The sequence below is a fragment of the Chelonia mydas genome, chromosome 3 (assembly GCF_015237465.2).
Source record: "Chelonia mydas isolate rCheMyd1 chromosome 3, rCheMyd1.pri.v2, whole genome shotgun sequence".
Classification (NCBI taxonomy): Eukaryota; Metazoa; Chordata; order Testudines; family Cheloniidae; genus Chelonia; species Chelonia mydas.
This window is the reverse complement of record NC_057851.1, coordinates 130,998,716-131,018,382: the sequence shown is the minus strand read 5'-3', so window position 1 is coordinate 131,018,382 and position 19,667 is coordinate 130,998,716. Positions and strand designations below refer to the sequence as shown.

The 19,667-nt window shown below is 38.8% G+C and overlaps 1 protein-coding gene across 1 annotated transcript in view; it reads right to left on the bottom strand.

The window, feature by feature from the left end:
- The window catches only part of ACTN2 (actinin alpha 2), an 88,543-nt gene extending 83,883 nt beyond the window's left edge, over nt 1-4,660 (bottom strand). The window contains exon 1 of the mRNA XM_007069004.4: nt 4,219-4,660. Coding sequence (XP_007069066.1) covers nt 4,219-4,344 — 126 coding nt within the window. The 5' untranslated portion in view covers nt 4,345-4,660. The remainder of the gene's footprint in view (nt 1-4,218) is intronic.
- Between the last annotated feature and the right edge of the window lie 15,007 nt (nt 4,661-19,667).

Sequence of the window (19,667 nt, the reverse complement as noted above, 5' to 3'; positions counted from 1 at the left end):
GCAGGAATCTTATTAATAATTATTATTTACATTGTGATAGTGCCTATGAGCCCTGGTCAAGGACCAGAACTCCACTGTGCTAGGCACTGTACAAACACAGAACCGAAAGATTGACCTTTGTCTCCCTACCTATGTCTAAAAATTCGAGAGCACTTGTTTCTATATATGACATAAATAATAAAAGGCAACAGAATTTATTTTAAAAAGCCACCTATAATTTTAATCCAATTGATGACCCTGAAATATCAACGTCATGCCCTTTGTGGGGAAACCTGGGCTCAAGGGATATAATGCCTTTCACCTCAATGTCTTCAACATACATGCTGATACTCAGTCTTTTCACCCAAGCCTCAGCCTGAGAATACTCCAAAAGCCTTTGAGACTGACTCCAGAATCTCAAGACATTTGGTGATGCCACAGCCATCGGTGTCACAGGATCAGATGCCAGCTGTAAAGATGACATTCATTAAAACCGAAGGGGCAGGCAGCAAAGAATACAGGACTTCAGTTCTTGAGTTTACCATTGTCCCAATTTGCCTAAAGTAAATTGATAGTCTTTTCCCAATTGAATTATTACTGAAATATTTTATTGAAATGTATTAGATATCAGGTTTTTGTTTTGAAACAGCAGAAATCAGAAGGGAAATCTTAGGCTTTTAAATTTTCCATAGTCAGCAAGTATGGCTTTCGATTCATATCCAGCCCAGCTTGGCAATGACTGAAAGGTATTATCTCCCATGACCAGTAAGTGGCCCAATATAAACTGTGCTTGATGGCTTCCTTTTAGGTTCAAATGAACAAGTGTCTACATCCACATCACTTGCAGAATATTTTTTAAACGAGCGAGCAAGCAAAGTGCATATTGACAATGGCAAAGCACTGTGTTTTTATTAAGCAGTAAACCTCCAAAGTACTAATTGACTCTGTTCACTTTCTCCAGAAGATGAAAACAAGACACAAAAATTGAACTTTTCTGATCAGCATGTATTGGAAGCACCTCTACACACGGCATAATGAAGACATATTAATAATCTCATAATTTAATCCTTTCAAACCTCTGTTTGAAATTCAAACCCCACAATCCCCAATTATGTTTTGCACCATTAGCATCTAATATTGTATACTGCCAACTGCTGCACTTTAGTGGTGTCCTTTTACACAGGTTAAACTTTGCACCAACTGAAGCTTTCAATTTGCAGTTCACGTTCACAACAGATACAGCAAAGCTACCCCCCAGCTTCCTTTTGTACAATGTACATCATATTTAACTGAGACTTCTGCAACAAAGAATTCCACAGCAAGAGCCTGGATTACTGCAGATCATAATACCCTATGAGCTGTGGTTATAATTAGCGTCATATCCATTGTAATCCTATGGACGTCATCGTGTGTTACCAGCATCTGTTGACAGATCTCATACCATGCATATCAGTGAAATGGCAAGTCTGGAGAGGGCAGCCCACAATAGAAACAATGGCATTTATTTTTGTCCTCTTCCAAGATTGTCTCATAGAACATATATGCTGCCAACTGCCAGGGTTGCACTGAGATCACTATTCATTATTATATTTGAACAAAGCTTTGTGCCCACCCAAGCATATACAGCCTTCTCCGGTAAATATGGGAATGGGGAAAGTACTTTCCGTAACTTATTTTAGCACCCTGAAAAAACGATTTTGACACCCTTAGATCACTTCAGATCCATCAGGCCATCTATTGAGATATTATTAATCCAGGAGAAAATATACTATCAGACTCCTTTCTAAACCAAGGAATAAGAATGCCCTCTCTTAGTTATTTTTAAATGTATGCATCACTTTGGCATTTGTTTTAAATGCACATGGCAGACAAAGAAACAAAACCACAATATAGCTAATCTATTGATGTGCTCTGAACTGCTAACTTTCCACGGAAGCATTGTCGAACTGGAGTGAAAAATCAAACTGGTATAGAACAAGAGATAGAAACGCTGAGTTCACGGTTGGTGATTCACATGAGTGTTTCCCTGTCCTACTCCCTCCACCCCCCCAAACAAATGTTAAAAATGTGCAACAGATTAACTGCTAACAAAAATAAACCCAGATTTTCTGCATATCTGGTTTTCACTGTAGGAAAACTCTTCTGGAGTGTCCAAGAGTTATTCAACTGCCACACTATTAAAAACCCCTCAGTACTTTGTCTTCTTACCACAGCATTCTGTGGATCTGCCCACTCTGCCAAGAACATAGACTCAAATGGGACACAGGATCAGTTTTATCCTGGATGCTGCGGTCTTATGAATTCAATATTTTCAAGAAAAGTAAATCTAGCTGATGCTACTTGGAAATACAAAACTGTTGTACAAAACTGCAGTTGTTATGCAATGTGGTTTTTTGCTGCATAAGAAACTGTATTAGGTCCTCAGAGGAACTATAAGTACCATACTTTACAAAATGAACAACGTCAATTTTCTAATACTGAAAAGCCTTCCATACTTTAATTGCCACATAGGTTACAGTGCATCAGAATCACTTGCTCACCAGATAAAAAAATAAAGTCCAACTAAACTAAATCTAAGTGATGTAGACTGGTGTAGTTTTATTACTGGTCTGGAGGATACAATTGAAATAACAGATGTAAAGACCAGTATTCAAGACATCCCACAGAGTGCACATTACCTACACACAGTAGTATCTGAACAGATGCTACCATGCCAGGTCCTGAAAACTAAACTCACAAAAACAAAAAATAAAGGGAGGAGAAAGGTTTGCAATTTTGCTAGAAGTAGAAATTTAGGGTGAAATCCTTGCCCTATTGAATTTAATGGGGAAAAAAGACTCATTGACCTATGGTCAGGATTTCACCCTTAGTCTCCTGGTAAAAGCAACTAATTGCTCTTACATTGAGAAAGAGGTTATATACAGAGGGTAGGTGTTCAATAGGCTGAATTCTACCTTCAGATACACATATGCAACTTCCACTGAAATTTTCAATGGGAGCTCCTCACACATAGCAAAGGACAGAATTTGGCCCAGTTGCCTGATGGATACCACATATTTTATTTCTGCAATTAGCAGATGACCTCATAACTCCAGATCTTACAGCTATGAATTTCAACATTATCTGTTACTTTAGGAAATAACAGAAATATTTCACAGGTTTCAGAGTAGCAGCCTCGTTAGTCTGTATTCGCAAAAAGAAAAGGAGGACTTGTGGCACCTTAGAGACTAACAAATTTATTTGGCATAAGCTTTCGTGAGCTACAGCTCACTTCATCGGATGTGATCATCCCTTTCCCATGTGCTGCTTATGCAACAGCTTAGGTGATTTCTACTTTTTCATGTTTTAATGAAGCCGTATTAGTGATTATCTAGTGGAGTATCAAAACTGTTAATCAAGTTGCTGATAAGATTATAAATACCACCTGTACTCAGCAACCGAGCATCAGCAGCCTCTATGCTGGTACAACTGTTTTTCAAAATTCAGAAGGTAAGAAGCATTTCCTCACAGTAGGATGCTCAGGGCATTTACAGAGTTGTCTCTGTAAGTTGGTAGGACGACAGCTGGGTACCTTTCAGTCCCTAACTCAGTAAATAAAGAGATTTTTGAAACCTCAGCCTGAACATTTCCCAAGACTATATTTTCTTAACCAGACTGTTCCACTGGATTTGACAGTAAATTCTAATACGAGTCAACTCAGAGGACCTTAATTTCAAAAGTGGTCTCTCAGTTTGTTCCTGGAAACATGTGGTTGCAAGTGCATTTCGGATAATTGCAGGCATAGCTTCTCATTTACACTTTCAACTACCTTATTTTTACAGGCAATCAGGTGAATTTACACAAATTCAGAGGCCACTTTTTGAAAATATGGCCCAGAAAGTGATTTTAGGAATGGTTAAAATCTCCGCCAACAGCCAATGTGAGCATGAAAAATATTGAATCAAAGTGTATCAAAAAACTTTCATGATATTCATTTGATTTCATATACAGCCTCCATTTATATATAAGAATTCTAAAAGTGAAAGTGAAGGACTATTTCATAAGCTATATATAACAACATAGCTAAAAATGTTTATATAAAGAGTAAAACTGATCATAGATTCCTTTGCAAAAATTATAGCACTTGAATTCACTAGTGCACATTCATTTACAGCTACAAGATAAAGTGTTATAATAAGGCTGTGATTATTATTCCACAGACACACATCGACAGACACACAGTTTATTTTCTTTCCTGACCTTCCTTTGCTGTTTCTCCCATGCTGGGTCCAGGAGCATGTCCCTATCCCATTCTTCCTCTTGGATCATATACTCATCATCTTCATATTCATAGCTGTACTGCATACTTGTTTCTATCTGGTTCATATTGTTCAAGGACCAGATTCAACTCTACACTTGCTGTGGCTTTTATTACTTGATTTTTATTTTTCACTTTTTTCTTCGATTTCAGGCAGTGGTGTTTTTTCCCTGCTTCCTTCTTTCTTTTTTTCTTTTTTCAGGGTGAGAGGGTGTTAATACTGATGAGTCTTGCTGGCAGGACAGGTTGAAGCTGTCAGGATACAGGTATGAGCTGAACTGTGATGACCTTCACTCCCCTCCCTCCCACTCTGCTGCTGCTGCAGGTCCCTGTGGCTGAGTCTCCAGAGAAGCCCAGCTCCAGCTCACTGCTGCTGCTTATTATCCCCACTGTGTCACGTGGCTCAGCAGCCTGGAATAGCCCCCACCTTTCTCAGTCTCTCGTTTACAAGTTGCAAGGCAGACCTTCAGCCTGATCAGCAGAAGCAGAATGATCTGTTGGTATATAGAAGACTATGCAATTTTGCATTTGCTATTAAGTGTTATTAAACTGTTACACAAATACATGTAGGTATTTACTGTGCAGAGAAGAGCAATGATTTATCTACAGGAGGGAAGTCTAATCAAGGAAATTCACCTCTGTATACATTCTCTGTTCAGTGGCTCTGAACATTTTCTGTGATTTGCATTACTGTCTTTTTTCTTTTAATAGCACTCAGAAACTGTTGAAGTTTCATCTTTTTATGTTCGGTGCATGCATCTGTAGTTTGGAGAGCTGATTACAATTTATAAATTAAAAAACAGAATCAAGATATATTATACACACACACACACATATAAAAACAACACATTACTTACTGTTGGTCCAAAGCTTCAAGGCCCTTGACTTCACTCCGTCTCCCTTTTTGAAAAGGTTCTCATGAGTCACTATAGAAAAGCATTTACCAAGAGAAAACAAAATTACTAAATATATCAGGACTGGAATATAAACCAGAGAGAATAAAAGCCAGATCTAGCAAAGCTCTGAGCACTCTCAGCTCCCATTGAAATCAATGGGATGCCGAGGATGTTCAGCAGTTTGCAGAATCTGGCCCCCTGGTTAGAATGAGAGAATTATAAATTAATGACTGCTAAGGCAATAATTTAGAAAAAAGTCTTTTGGAAAATTCAGTGGGGAAACTTTTTGTTCTCTGTATGGTGCATTGTGAACAATGAAAACACAATTCAGACAAGCACATCCCATGCTTCCCATGTCATAACATTTTAATTTTCCTGGGGAGAACATTTCTCTTGGGAACTGGCAAGCAGGTTTACTTTGTTCTTCATCTAGTCTATTATTAAACACTCACCTAAGTATTGCCAGCGAAGGTCATCCCTGTGCTAATGCTTGTATTGGACACAAACCTATCCTCATCTACAAATCACAGAATCACAGAATCATAGAAGATTAGGGTTGGAAGAGACCTCAGGAGGTCATCTAGTCCAATCCCCTGCTCAAAGCAGAACCAACACCAACTAAATCATCCCAGCCAGGACTTTGTCAAAGCCCTTTGTCAAAGACAGAATGCTCAGCAAAATTGACCCCAAACAAACAAGGTCAGATTTGGGGCCATTGTATTAAGTGGTAGGTGTCCCTTGAGATGCTATGAGTGAACTACAAGGGTGAATGTAACATTAGGACAGCCTACAGTCAGTCATCCCAAAGGAACACAGTTTAGAAATATGCACATTATTACTATGCTGACATATTTTGTGATGGTTTTATTCATAAATTATACATACACACACACAACTTGTATAGTCATCTGGGTTTGGGTATTTACATGATAACTTTAAATATTTCAAAACCCAAATGAAAAGTCTTTTCCTAGTCATTAAACACTACAGGAGAAGGTTGATGTTTATAGATGAAAACTAGGCAAAAATTCCATTAGGAAATTCTTTTTAATAAGCAAATTATGGGAAATGTTGACACCCTGTGTTTCTAAAACTTCTCAGTAATTTGTATCAATCTTTCCAGAAAAAGTCTTCCCTTGGGTAAAATGTGGAAAGTCAAATTTCTGGTGAAGTTAGGGGGTGAGTTTTTAACATCAGGCTAATGGCTTTGATTCAAAGTACTTAGTGTTTGTTTAATAATTTGCTGTCTTAGGGCCTTCATCAGGAAGCTAGCTTCAGTCTTCATTACGGTGAGTCTAGTAGTGCCCCTTAATAATTCTACAATTAAAATATTTTTAAAAATATTTTAAATAACTTTATATGACATACACTAAAAGTAGGTGAATAAATGGCAAAAAATAAACAAAAATTTGTATTGAGAATATTAGGTATAGTCATTAACTATATTCAATTGCTTAATTGTATATGGAAATCATTAGAATACTGTATACACAAAAGTAACAGACAAACTGCATTACAAGAGAAATGAGGAGTCATCCATCAAGAAATAAACTAGGGTCTCTGAAGGCCCTTGCATGTTGGTGGTATAGTCAGCTGTGTTCTACAGTCTCGACTGGAGCGGACGGAAAATTTTCTGTCTAAACTTTTACAACAGAAAATTGGAGTTTTTGACAAAACAGTTTTTTTCCCCACAAAAAGTACCTGCTTTCTGTGGACATTTTTGATTTTTCATAGAAAAAGCAAATACCCAAAAAACAAAATATTTTTATTCCGATATCCTACTGTGGTGTTTCTTGGGAGTTGCAGATCTATTTCTTCATGTCCCCATTCTATGGGCCAGGCTACCCAGCCAGACTACATCTCCCATGATGTACTATGGCCAGTGACTCCCAGTGCAACTATTTCCCTTACGTGAAAGGAGACTATGGTGCTTCATAGGAGATGTTGTCTGAGCAGGGACAACAGCCTATAGAGGTGAATAGGAACATAACGTACCCCAACTACAACTTCCATGAGGCAGCATGGGAGCATTTCCTAATCAAAATATTTCTGGTTTTGATTTTTTGCCAAAAATGGAATTTTCAGCTAAAAAAGCCTATTTTGTGACCAGTTCTAGTCTCCATTGATAGAATCATTGCCCACCGGAATGAACAGATATCATGACTTAGAATAATGTGACCTAAAAATCTAATAAGCTGGATCTGGGAATTATATTTGATATCTAATGACAGACGGCAACTGTTTTGTATTTAATGTAACTGAAAAAGTAGAATTACCATATCCTTTTCTTTTTAACCTTTGTAACAATCACCCATTATCATCATTTATAAAGCACCCTCTGCAAAGACACTCAGGGTGCTGAACAACAATCTCAAAAACAATGTCTCATTAATAAAAAGAGGGTTACATCAGATCATGATTCTCCTGGCTGCTTGATATGGAAGAAATGAAAAGAATGGAATGTGCTTACAGTACTATTGCAGGCAGAGAGTGGAACCAACACACCAGTGTCTATGCTGTATCTGAATTTGCAGAAGCCCTCCTCGTAAAAATGGCTGCTTAGCAGAGACCAGCACTGATCCCTCATGCTGCATGAAGGCACCTGGTGAAAGCCAGTCTCTGGAAGCCTGAACCCTGAAAAGTTTGATGCTGGCAGCAAGAAAACACTTTAAAGTTAGTTACTGGAGTGCGAGAACAATGTTTCAAACATCTTGCAGATCATGAGGGAGATGGACAACTAATTATAGACTCGACATTCTGGGACATCAGTGAAAACATGTATTTGGGGCATGTACTCCGGATGCCAACATACAGATTCCCACATGAAGCTGTCAAGTGGGAACCAACTGGTCTGAGGAAATGAGGGTGGCCCAAGAGAAACCTTACAAAGATCCCCTAGCGGGGAGGGCAGAACAGTCAGTCAATCTCAACAATGTAGAGCAGATGGAAGCAGCAGCAAATGACAGAGAAAAATGGAAGAGACTAGTGTGGCGGGTTCTCCCTGGGGTACCACCTGGAACTGGGGTATCACTGAGCCCTCTGACCCACCAGCCTGAGCTCCTTCTCACATTGTGTTGCCATGACAAGTTGCAGCCCTCCAAGCTTGCACTTTCACCAGCATTCACACAGGTAGGAACACACCCAGCTGCAGTCACATGCAGGCTCTCTAACCACCAGCCTCCCAGCCTAGGACCCCAGGCCAGTACCATCCTGCCCTGGTCAAATCTGGCCAGTCTATGGGTTTAACACCTGGTCTGCCTCTCCCTCAATGTGAAGAAGACCATACACACTTGTGGTAACCAAACTGAGATTTTCCCCAGACACCTTAGTCAAACGCACACTGGTTTGGATTAAAACATAAAATAAGTTTATTAACTACAAAAGGATAGATTTTAAGTGATTATAAATGATAGCAAACAGATCAAAGCAGATTACCTAGTGAATAAATAAAACCACGAACTGAGCTTAACATACTAGATAGGGTGAAAATTTGCTAATTCATATCCTACCTGAGTGATGAACAGGCTGGCAGATTCTTAAGGCACAAGCTGCCTTGGCTTTGCAGCTTGGATTATCCAGGTTTTCATACACAGGCTAGAAAACCCTTTAACCTGGAGTCCCAGGCTTCCCCCCATTCAGTCTTTATTCTTCAGAGGTTTCCAGGTGTGTTGTTGTTGTAGGGAGAGTGAGGTCCCATCATGATATCACTTTCCCCCTTTTATGGTTGTGGAAAGGATGTAATGTAAAAGGAACTATTATTATTTAATGTATATATAGTGCCAGAGGCAAGCAAAAAGACAAGGTTATTATTCCAAGGAACTTACAGTCTAATATTCAGCTAGCACAAAGAGTAAAGCCAACATCAATGGGAGGTTGGGCTGGGTATCAACAGTGAAGGACAAAGAGCTCTTGGGGGCAGCATTTGATGTTTATTTTGTATTGCACACAGATTTCTTGATTGTAAATAAAGAAAATCGTATTATGTTGCAAAACTTTATTTTTTATAAATAAATTGTGCAGATGGTAATGGGAAGTACCTGAGAAGTTAGTGATAGAATGTTAGCCAAAAATGTGAGTTTTAAGGCAGAATTTGATGGAGACAAGGGAGCCCTCTCAGTGTTTTATGAGACAAGGGAAGCTGTGGCCGGCAAATGAAATGGCATGAAAGAAGGTGGGGTCATGAGTGGGAGATCATAAGCTTGATTGTGCTTTTAACTTGTGCTAGGGTAGATCAGCAGTGGCTCCACTAAAGTTGGGGGAGTCACACAGCCAGAAAGCTGGTGTCAGTGAGGGAAGAGTCAGGCCAAAAGTGAGCACTGAAGCAAGTGAAACTAGAGAGAAAGACATGTGGAACAGGAAACAAGAACCCTGCTACAGGCAGGCTCAATCACAATGAACCTTGACAGGGGGAATGAGGAATTTGAATGTGATGTGGAAAGGGACTTAAAGCCAGTAGACAGACTTAAAGTGGAAGTGACATACTTTAGCCATAATGTGAGGAGATGATGATTTTCAGAGTGGTGTTTTGGACAAATTGGATGAAATGAGATGCGTGTCAGGGAGGTCAGAGATGGAGAACGTAGCATTAAATTGTCAGAGCCTAGATAGAAGACAGCCCCTCCCCCTCCAACCATAATCCCCTCCCAGGGAGACGCTGCAATGGTAGAATGTGACTGTCACCTCCCTTGCTCCAGTGGGGTATAGGAAACCAACATGTTCCAAATAAGTAAGTAAAATGTAACGCCGGGGTATAAACTCAGTCAGCATGTCCTCACAGTACTTCCTACCCATGGAGCACCTATGAAATTCATGTTATCAAAGGGAAGATACTGGTAACACTGCTTGCTCTCCCTTGCATTGAACCTCCTGTGATGGAATGCATCCTGTATTCACACCCTACACACTACTGTACCAAATATGCCTTGTGAGGTATCATTTGAAAACTCATAGCTTGCTTGTCAGTGTGGTCATAGTGAAATATACATAGCAACATTGTAAGGGAAGTTTCCCCCTATTTTCATTCCTTTTGCAGTGAAATGGAGATGAATTTGCAGACTCAGTAAGACAGGCCTGCAATGAGTCACATAAGGAAAGACAGTTTTGCGACCAGAAGGGCTGGAAACTGCTTTTTTAAAAAAAATTGAAAACCTCAATTCCACAGAAAACTTTGGAAATACTAAAAATCCTAGAGAGAGGGAGAATCCATGCCATGTGTTAAAATCCTAAATGTTAATTCCATTGGCTTCACATTTCATTCACAAAAGAGTAAGAGAAAAAAATAAGAGAAAAAACCCTCAAAGTTAAAGGGTCAACGTCTTGGGTCAACTACCAACATAAGCCTGAGCCAGTGATCAAAAACAAAAAGCCATTTTCCTTTCAACATTGATTATTGGTGTGGTTTCAAGTAGCCTTTCACTTGTGACAAATACTAGCTCTAAATTTGTTTGGTTTTTTTAAAGTTTAAATTAAAAAATCTAAGATGATTTTAAATGAATTTAAAGCAGACATTGTCAAGGTATGTTAGGCCAATATTCTGGATTCTGTTAAAAATGGTGAGGGGCTGAAAAAAGGAAATATAAATAGAAAGAAGTTGCATGTTATATACGTAATTTAATTTAAAATTAAATAAGTGAACAAAGTTTTGTGGAATATTTAGACTCTCTCCTTCAGGGCTGATCTACACTACAAAGTCAGGTCAGCTTAACGATATTGTGCAATATTGTGAAAAATGTCATGGACTGGAATGATGTAATTAAGCTGACCTAAGCCCCAGTGTAGACACTGCTGGGTCGATGGAAGAATTCTTCCATTGATCTGGCTACCACCTCTTGGAGAAGAGGATTTACTACAGCAACAGAAGAACCCCTTCTGTCACTGTAATAAGTGTCTACACTACAGTGCCACAGCTGCAGCTGTAGCGTTTCCAGTGTAGACATACTCTCATTTCTGTGAAGCCAAACGCAACCCGTTTTGCTAGTGCAGAACCACCAAGAGGTGAAGTAGAATACACAACAGTAAATACATGTTAAATTGGCTTCACTGACTTAGTTGAGCAAAATAATAATTAAAAAGAGCATATATTCTGAAAAGTTAGGCCCAGATCCTGCACTAACCTCGATTCAGGTGGACACTTCTGTCTGCATACACAGGTCCAGGGGCTCTCTTTTACAGAGCTCACTGCAGAGTCTGGCCCTGTTTGATTTCTGAAATCAGTTTTAATCAGCTAAGGTATTATTAGCTATGTAAAAGCCAAGTATTATTATAATCAGGGACAGTGTGTCTTTAAAAAGTGAAAAATAAACAGAGCATGATTATAAAGAGAGTATAATAGAAAAACTTTTGAAGTCAAGAAAATGATTTTTGAAGGAAGAGTAGGTAATTTCTCAACACAATAGGGATATATATGAATGATACTATTCTTATGAAGAAAAGTTATAATACTTAAAACATGTTTCAAAGTAAAGAAAAAGAAAAAAGAAATATAGAGTATTGAAAGACATGTCTGGTTTCATAACAACTGACATTGTCAAAGGATCCCAAAGTGTTTCACAATCTATATATAGGAATAACTTTGTCTGCCACTGAAACACAACCATGGATGAAATGCAGCAGGAAACATTTATAGAATATACAAATATTGCCAAAGCATGGCAGCTTTATGAGTACATAGAAGATGCTGACGAGACTGCAATCATCAAGTTTTGCCAAGTTTTTTGACAGAGAGAAAGGAAGGTTGTGTGGTTAAGGCTCTGGACTGGCACTCAGGAAATCTGGCTCTCCTTGACACTAACGTGACATTGAGTAGGTGAGAAATGTGGGGCAGAGACTTTCTTTCACTGCATGTTTGTAACTTGTCTATGCACGACTCCAATTCATAATAATAAATAATAATAAACAAACTGCACTGTGAATGTTGAAAGATTTAATATAATGGAGGACATACCCCTTAACAGTGACTGGACGTGTTGCCAATTTAGAACCTAGATTAGACAAATATTGCTACTTTCATGAACCAGAGGAACTCTCAGCTCCTAAATTTCTCTCTGCTCCCTTCTAAAATTCCACCCAAGAGAGGCCATGACACCTGCATCCCTAGCTCCACTAGGAGACTGCTTCCTTGGTTCCATGCATCCTACCACAGTGACTATAGAGGTATCTCATAATAATGATGTGAATTAGTGAAGTGATAGTCGAAGTGTCTTTGTGATTATTGGAACTATAATACCAAAGGAAAAGCTGGGAAATGTATATGGTAATTTATACACAGCATACCTAGTCTGTTAAAGTGCTAGAACTGCAGTAGCACTAGATAGACGTTACAATGTAATACACATGATGACAGGTGGGAAACTACAAATAGTGCTGGCATAGGATTGGAAAAAATGGTCAGACAGATCCAGGATTTTTAAAATGATTCAGTGATGAGAATGCATGGGGCAGGAGTAGGGGTATAGAATAGCCTATTACAAACTTTCAGAAGAACAGATATGTGTTCTCAGAACTTTGGCTGTGTTCCTGTATCATGCTGGCTTAGTCCCATCTCAGATAGATATTAAGGAAGAAATTACAGTTCTAGTGCAATGCTAAAACCTGTAATAGGCCCTTAGAACATGGATTTCAGGAATGTCAGCAGCTAAAAAATCTATCTATGAGCTATATTATGGGCTGTACCTGATTTAACCAGAATAGTTTCAAAGATGTGCTATATTGTTTCATAATGGTTTGGGTATTGCTGAACAAAGAGAACAGGCATGTGTATCGGGTAACAAGGACATGAACAATTCCATAAACTTTGCTGTACCTAGAATAAATTGGCAACAAACACTGACTAAAACAGGAGTCCCAGGCAATAACTAACTATGATGATAAGTACAGGGAGGGCTGGCCTTGGAATTATTGCAGTGTGATCTAGAGGTTAGAAGTGGGTGTGGGGGGAGATGCTGGAAATTAGACACTGCTGAGTTCTAAACACAGCTCTTATACTGAATCCCTCAGTGACCTTAGCCAAGCTGTGACATCTCTGATCTAAATTCTCTCAGATAGTGTATGCAACCCCACTGAAGTAAATGAGAAGACAACTTGCCTTGTGAATCCAAAATGGATATGACTACTTCTTACATATTCCACAGGAATGATGTGAGGATCAGGTAATGGGTCAGATTCACCTTGGGTAAATGCCACCAAAGTCAACTGAGTTACAGAGGGTTGCATTTGAATCATTATCAAGCATTTGGAAGCATGAGGTTTTATTTTCTCTTTGGAACATGTATGTAGTACAAGATGCTATTGTCCAAAGATGCTGTTCTTACATTCTGCCTAGGAGAACTTTACTTGGACACTCAGCTGTATCCTTTTAATAGTCAGTGGAGAGAACTAAGCAATATTGCTGTGACTTGGGGGATAAAATTTCTTGGGGCTTGAGTTCTCCAATTCCTATTTTGATAAGCAAGGGAAGATGAGTCAGGAGGTGGCTGTCTTCTCCAGTAATTATCAGACCCACTAGTCTTATTCATGTTCCCATATCAGGAGCAGTGGGCATCAGCTGACACCTCATATTGCCCTTCATGCTGTCCAGTGCAAGTGTGGTAGCTAATATGTTCACTATCCCCAACTATAATCCATTCATGCAGGAGGCCCTTGACTTTGCTTGTAAAACCAAGCCCTGTCTGCAAGAGTCACCTGGTCCTTTATTGGCTTTACTGGGGAGACTATGTTATTTGTATATAATTTCAGCTGTAGGAACTGGTTTGTTCACTTTGGATCAAATTCATCCTGAGTGTAAATGCACTGACTTCTGTGAGGTTACACCAATCATGAATCTGGTCTCTTATCTGTGGGATATGACATAGGGTTACATTGGGAATAGCAGTGGTATGCAGGTCTCCTCAGATTTCAATCTGAGCTGCCTGAGGCTTTTTGCTGACTAGATTCTTTGTTTTAGGTGATTTTAATGCCCAGATGGACAATAGTTCCTATAGGTTGACCCAACGTCTGATACCTAACATGACAATTGTGAGCCTATCCCTGGGGCTTTCAGGCTCTTCACATATATGTGAGCAAACTGCAGAACTCATTTCTGAACTGAGATGGGGAATTATGATCATACCATAGTCTCTTTACTCACTGAAGTAAAGGGGTCATTTTTGCTCCCATCAAGAAATGTTGTAAGGGCTAATATTTGTAAAGCATTTTGGAAGTGCAAAGCACTGAGTATATTTGTTTAAAGTTTACTTGAATAACGCATGGTTTAAGGCCAAGTACAGATTATTCATGAATGCAAATCTCAGAGTGGGAATTAATACCCCTAGCTCTCAGAAGAATTTTAATCCTAAGAAAGGTATTAACTTTAAATGTAGTCTTCTGTTGGCCTTCCCGTGGTTTTTTGTTTGTTTGTTTAAATAGTCTTTTCAAAAGTGAGCAAATGTGTGAGGAGTGGAAAAGGAATCATAATATCTACTGCAATATAGGAGGGAATGCATATATTGGATACAATCTATCACAGAATATAGACTTTGTTTCTATGTTCTTAGATGTCTTACTGCTAATATCTAAAAATTAATCAGGGGAAATTGCACAAATAGGGCATAAACTAATATAAAAGTATCTTTTATTTTATTTACTATGTACTACATATTAAATTGGGTTACTGTATTTGTGATTAATCTCTTATATTTGCATTGTGGATGATACCTAAATAATAAAAACTCAGGCAAAGATATTCAAAAATAACTAGTGATTCTGGGTGTGCAATCTGAGACATCTTAAAGGAGCTTGATTTTCACAGGGTCGGTACTCTATACTTTCTGAAAATCAGACTTATTTTAGGAGTTAAGCTGAGCACCCAAAATTTGGGGCACACAGAATCCAGTCATTTATGAAAATCTTGGCCTTAAAATCTGAATCTGCAACCCTTACTCACATGGATAATCCTTATTGACACTCACAGTCAATGGGACTACTCATGTAAACAAAGTGTAAAATACACCTTATAATGTAAAATACATGTACATTATAATGTAAAATACTACTCATGTAAACAAAGTGTAAAATACACCTTATAATGTAAAATACTACTCATGTAAACAAAGTGTAAAATACACCTTAATTTGTATTTGTTCTGCTCTCCATGATAGGACAGAGCTAGGACAAACAGCTTCAGCTTCTTGTTCTATGTTTTCAAATTCTGAGTGACTAAATTTCTCCATCCCCTGTCACCTTGTTCCAGACCATGGTGGGGACATGCTTGAAGAATAGCTGGTTTATTCCATGAAGTTTGTCTGCCAACATGTTTACACATTAGTCAGGCAAAGCTGAAGATACCAGCCAATATTTTGGAAAGATTGTTTCAGCAAATGAATCTAGAGAGGGTATCTGTAACTACTGCTTTCCCCACAGCACATTGCTTGAAATTAGATGAACACCTTGATTAAGGTAGCACCACCTATTATGAAATTGCCCAACATTTACCATTAGAAGGCCCTGTTTTCAGTTGCTTATGACTTTGCTAAACTTTAAGCACATGGGCTGAAATTTTACATGCTGGGTGTCTCCCTCAGTTTCAATTTTTTTTTCCAAAAAATTTCAGCTTAAACAGTTTAGCCGTTTCCAAGAATGAGGCTAGCGAAAGATATGCTGTTTTGCCCATGTTAAAAAAAAATTCTAGTAAGCTTCTCTTTGAAAAGCTCTAGAGTTCCATTCTTTGGAGCAGGGACATGAAATTTGGCCAGGGGTGGCCTTTGTATCAGGAATGTGCCTTTTGCTGCCTCTATGAAAACCAGTCTAAATTTGGCCAAGTTATGAGTCTTGCGGAGTGAGGGGAGGAGGGGATGACAGTTTGCACATGCTCAGTAGAGACTTGCTGGAGCTTCACCTCTAAATTCTGTTTGCATTGAGTATGTTCCAGCCCAGGGCTGAACTGGACTTTCCCTACAATTGCAGCTCTGGGCTACTGCAGGCCGTGGTGAATCCAGGCACCTAAAATTTGGGCAAAGAATTTCTCTCTCCTGTGTTCTTAACGACACCCCTTCTAGACCCAAACATTAATTGGGAAGCTGCCTGATTCAAAAGCAGAGAGCCAGATTTACTGGGAAAAGGAGCCTGGGACTGACTGGGCAGAGACTGGGACATGGTCAGACTGTTATAACTTTCAATGGCGCAAGCACTGGATACCTTCCTCTCTCCTTAGCTACTCAAAATGAACCATAGGACCTTCAAGAATGAAAGATGTTGGAACAGGTAGTAACACCTATCCTGCACTTCTAGCTCAATCTCTCTGCTAACCAGTTATGGAAAAGTCTGAGGAATCAGATAGAGACTACAGCAATTGAAGGAATTAGAGAGAGTAATGACTTGAACAACCAGTCTGACAAGAAGGACCATTATTTATATTTAGCATCTATAGATATGGAGAACACTATTTCTCTTTCATGGAAAGAACTGTGGTTCATCCTAACCCTTCAAAATATCTGGCAACTGGCTGGCTGAATAGTAAATAGAAGCTCAAACAGCTGTGCCCTAGGAATGGACAGCTGTACCATATGAGATCTGCTGCTGAGCCATATGTTGTGAACACATGACCTACTGTTTGCTTGGATTACTGGTGGGGTGAAATGTGGTTTGGGGTACAGAGGGCACAAAAATTAGAAACCTGAGATGTTATATTATAGAAGACCTAAATTACATTGTAAAGTTACATTCTTCACCTCTTTCCCTTTAATTGCTATAATTTATATATTGTTTTAGTGACTGCAAGTGGAATCTTCTACTTGACTAGTGTCCAGGAGATAACAGACGTGTGCCAACTAAGAACAATAAATCTGCCATTCAAAGCTAATCTAGATACTTATACATAGCACAATCAGTGGCAAAACAAAATATATTCTTCAACCAGATGCTTACCTTATCTTGCAAGAAATTTACCCGTTCAATCCATTACTCGAGAACATGGTGTGATGGTGCCCCCCCCAAAAGGCTTTCTGAAAATATGCTTATGAATGTATATATGACATAACTAGAATATGTTTTATGCTACATATGCCATGTAACATATCTCTGTAAAGGTTATGATCTACTGAATCTATTAATCCTATTTTATGCATGTATCATTTTTGTATTTGAAGTTAAGAATATTGGCTTGATTTTTAAGTAACCTTTATAAAGCATTTGGTCAGTTTCTTGAGAAAGAAATGTGCAAATTAAGTGCCCAATCAAGAAGCACTTAATGAACAATGGATCTTGGAATGCTCTAATCCACATAAGAAGTCTACTTGAGGACGTTCAAGGAAGCATCTGAACGATGTTCTGAGTCATGCATGGACATGTGACTTGCCCATGTGACTCCAAAACTCCATCTTGTAGCTGGACTTCCACACAAAGGGAGGGAGGATTGTTCACCCACAAGAGAAAGTCTATTTAAACCCTGGGGAGACCCCTCCATTTGGTCTTCAGCTGCCTAAAGAGAGAGCCTCTCCACCCCCAAGGATACCTGAAAGAAACTGGAACAAAGGACAGTAACTACAGGGGGTGAGTAATTGCTGGACCCAGACTAGAAGGAGACTAGTCTGTAAAAGGAAGCTTACTGGAAATCCTCTAAGGGTGAGGTTCCCGGCCAATGGGAGCTGCAGGAAGTGGTGGCCTGGCCTGCGCTGCTTCTTGCATCTCCCATTGGCCTGGGACGACGAACCACAGCCACTGGGAGCTGTGAGCAGCCATACCTGCGGACGCTCAGGTAAACAAAGTGTCTCGCAACCCGCCAGGGGCTTACCCTGAACAAGCTGCAAACCAAGTTTGGGAAACCCTGCTCTAAAGTTTTACATTCTTTTGTTTTTGAATGCAGTTATTTTTTTACATAATTCTAAATTTGTAAGTTCAATTTTCATGCTAAAGAGATTACAATACAGTACTTGTAATGGGGGAATTGAAAAATACTATTTCTTTTGTTTTTTTACAGTGCAAATATTTGTAATAAAAATAAATATAAAGTGAGCACTGTACACTTTGTATTCTGTGTGGTAATTGAAATCAATATATTTGAAAATTTAGAAAACATCCAAAAATATTTAAATATATGGTATGCTATTATTGTTTAATTGTGCGATTAATCTTTTTTAATCGCTTGACAGCCCTTGTTTCCAGCTTTTGTATCTCTTAACCAAATCTTTTCAGACATGACCTGTGCGCTAATTCTCACAGGGGTTTAAGTTAGTCACAAATGTAGATACTTAAAGCAAGCTATTTTCTAACTATGAATTCACAAAAATCACAAAGATTTTAAAACATAAAAAGTTGTTTTCCCCCCAAACAGAGAATTCAAAAATGGCTTATCTGATTTACTTCAATCTTCAAAAGTGATTACCAGTAACTAGTTACAGGATTAATCTGAGCTATGATACCTTTACCATAACGCAATAACCATTATCAGGGCTATGTACTAGCACCAGAATCTGAACAACTTGAAGTGACGGCTCAGGCTTAAACATAAAAAAAGCCTCTGAAGTTCAAAGTTTATCTCGGGAGTCCTCGTTTAACACAAATAACACAAACTTGAGAAACGTCTCTGCCTTTACTAAGCTTTACTGTTAGGGAATTAAAAAACCAACCAACCACCTTTCCCCATAATCCCTATATTTATATATTTTACCAGAATTCCTGATGCTAGTGTTTGATCAAAAACACCTTTGCCTTCCCACAGGGGAAACGGCTCAGTCAGCTCCTCTTTAAGTGCACCTAATTAACTCCATATGGGAGCTCGAGATGATTCTGAACCCTTGCTGCTTTGCGTTTAACAAAACAAAACAAAAGACACTCCAGCCTTAATGGGGCGTTTTTCTAGAGGTGCATGAAAAACCTGTACAACTTTCAGAATTTATAACAGAGCACTTCCTGTTTGCCTTTTCTGAACAAGAGTATCTGAAATAATCATATTGCTAATAAATACTGATTTTAATGACACGTCTATGGTAACCTGGTAAACAATTTTTTTAATAGCTCTGTCTTTTGCAAAAAGTATACTCTTCAGTAATGTGTGGGGTTTTAAAACATGGAAGTGTGCTTTATTAAGCACACAGAGGGTTAAACTATGCTTAATAAAAGAGGGCTGCAGGACACCCTTGTGGAGGAAAAAGATGTACATAGCAGTAAACTATGCAGAAAAATGTGAAACTAGCATCTTGATTTACAGGCAAGGTACATGCCACTTAATCATATAAAAAAGCAGTATCCTCCCCATAATCTCCTATCATTAAAACAGCAGTTTAGTAACCCTAAGCATCTGTGCACGATGCAGTAACAGTAGCACTCACTACCTTTAACCCAGATGCATGCCACATTAACAGTAGCTACGGACTATGCAAAATTAACTCAATCTCTCTTCTGGTGCAGGAAAGACATTCTCAGGAATGAGATCAGCCTTCAGTTGCTCTTTGTGGCCCAAGTCCTACAAAGATTTACACACATGGTTGACTTTACACTGTGCATAGTCCCACTGAAGTCAATGG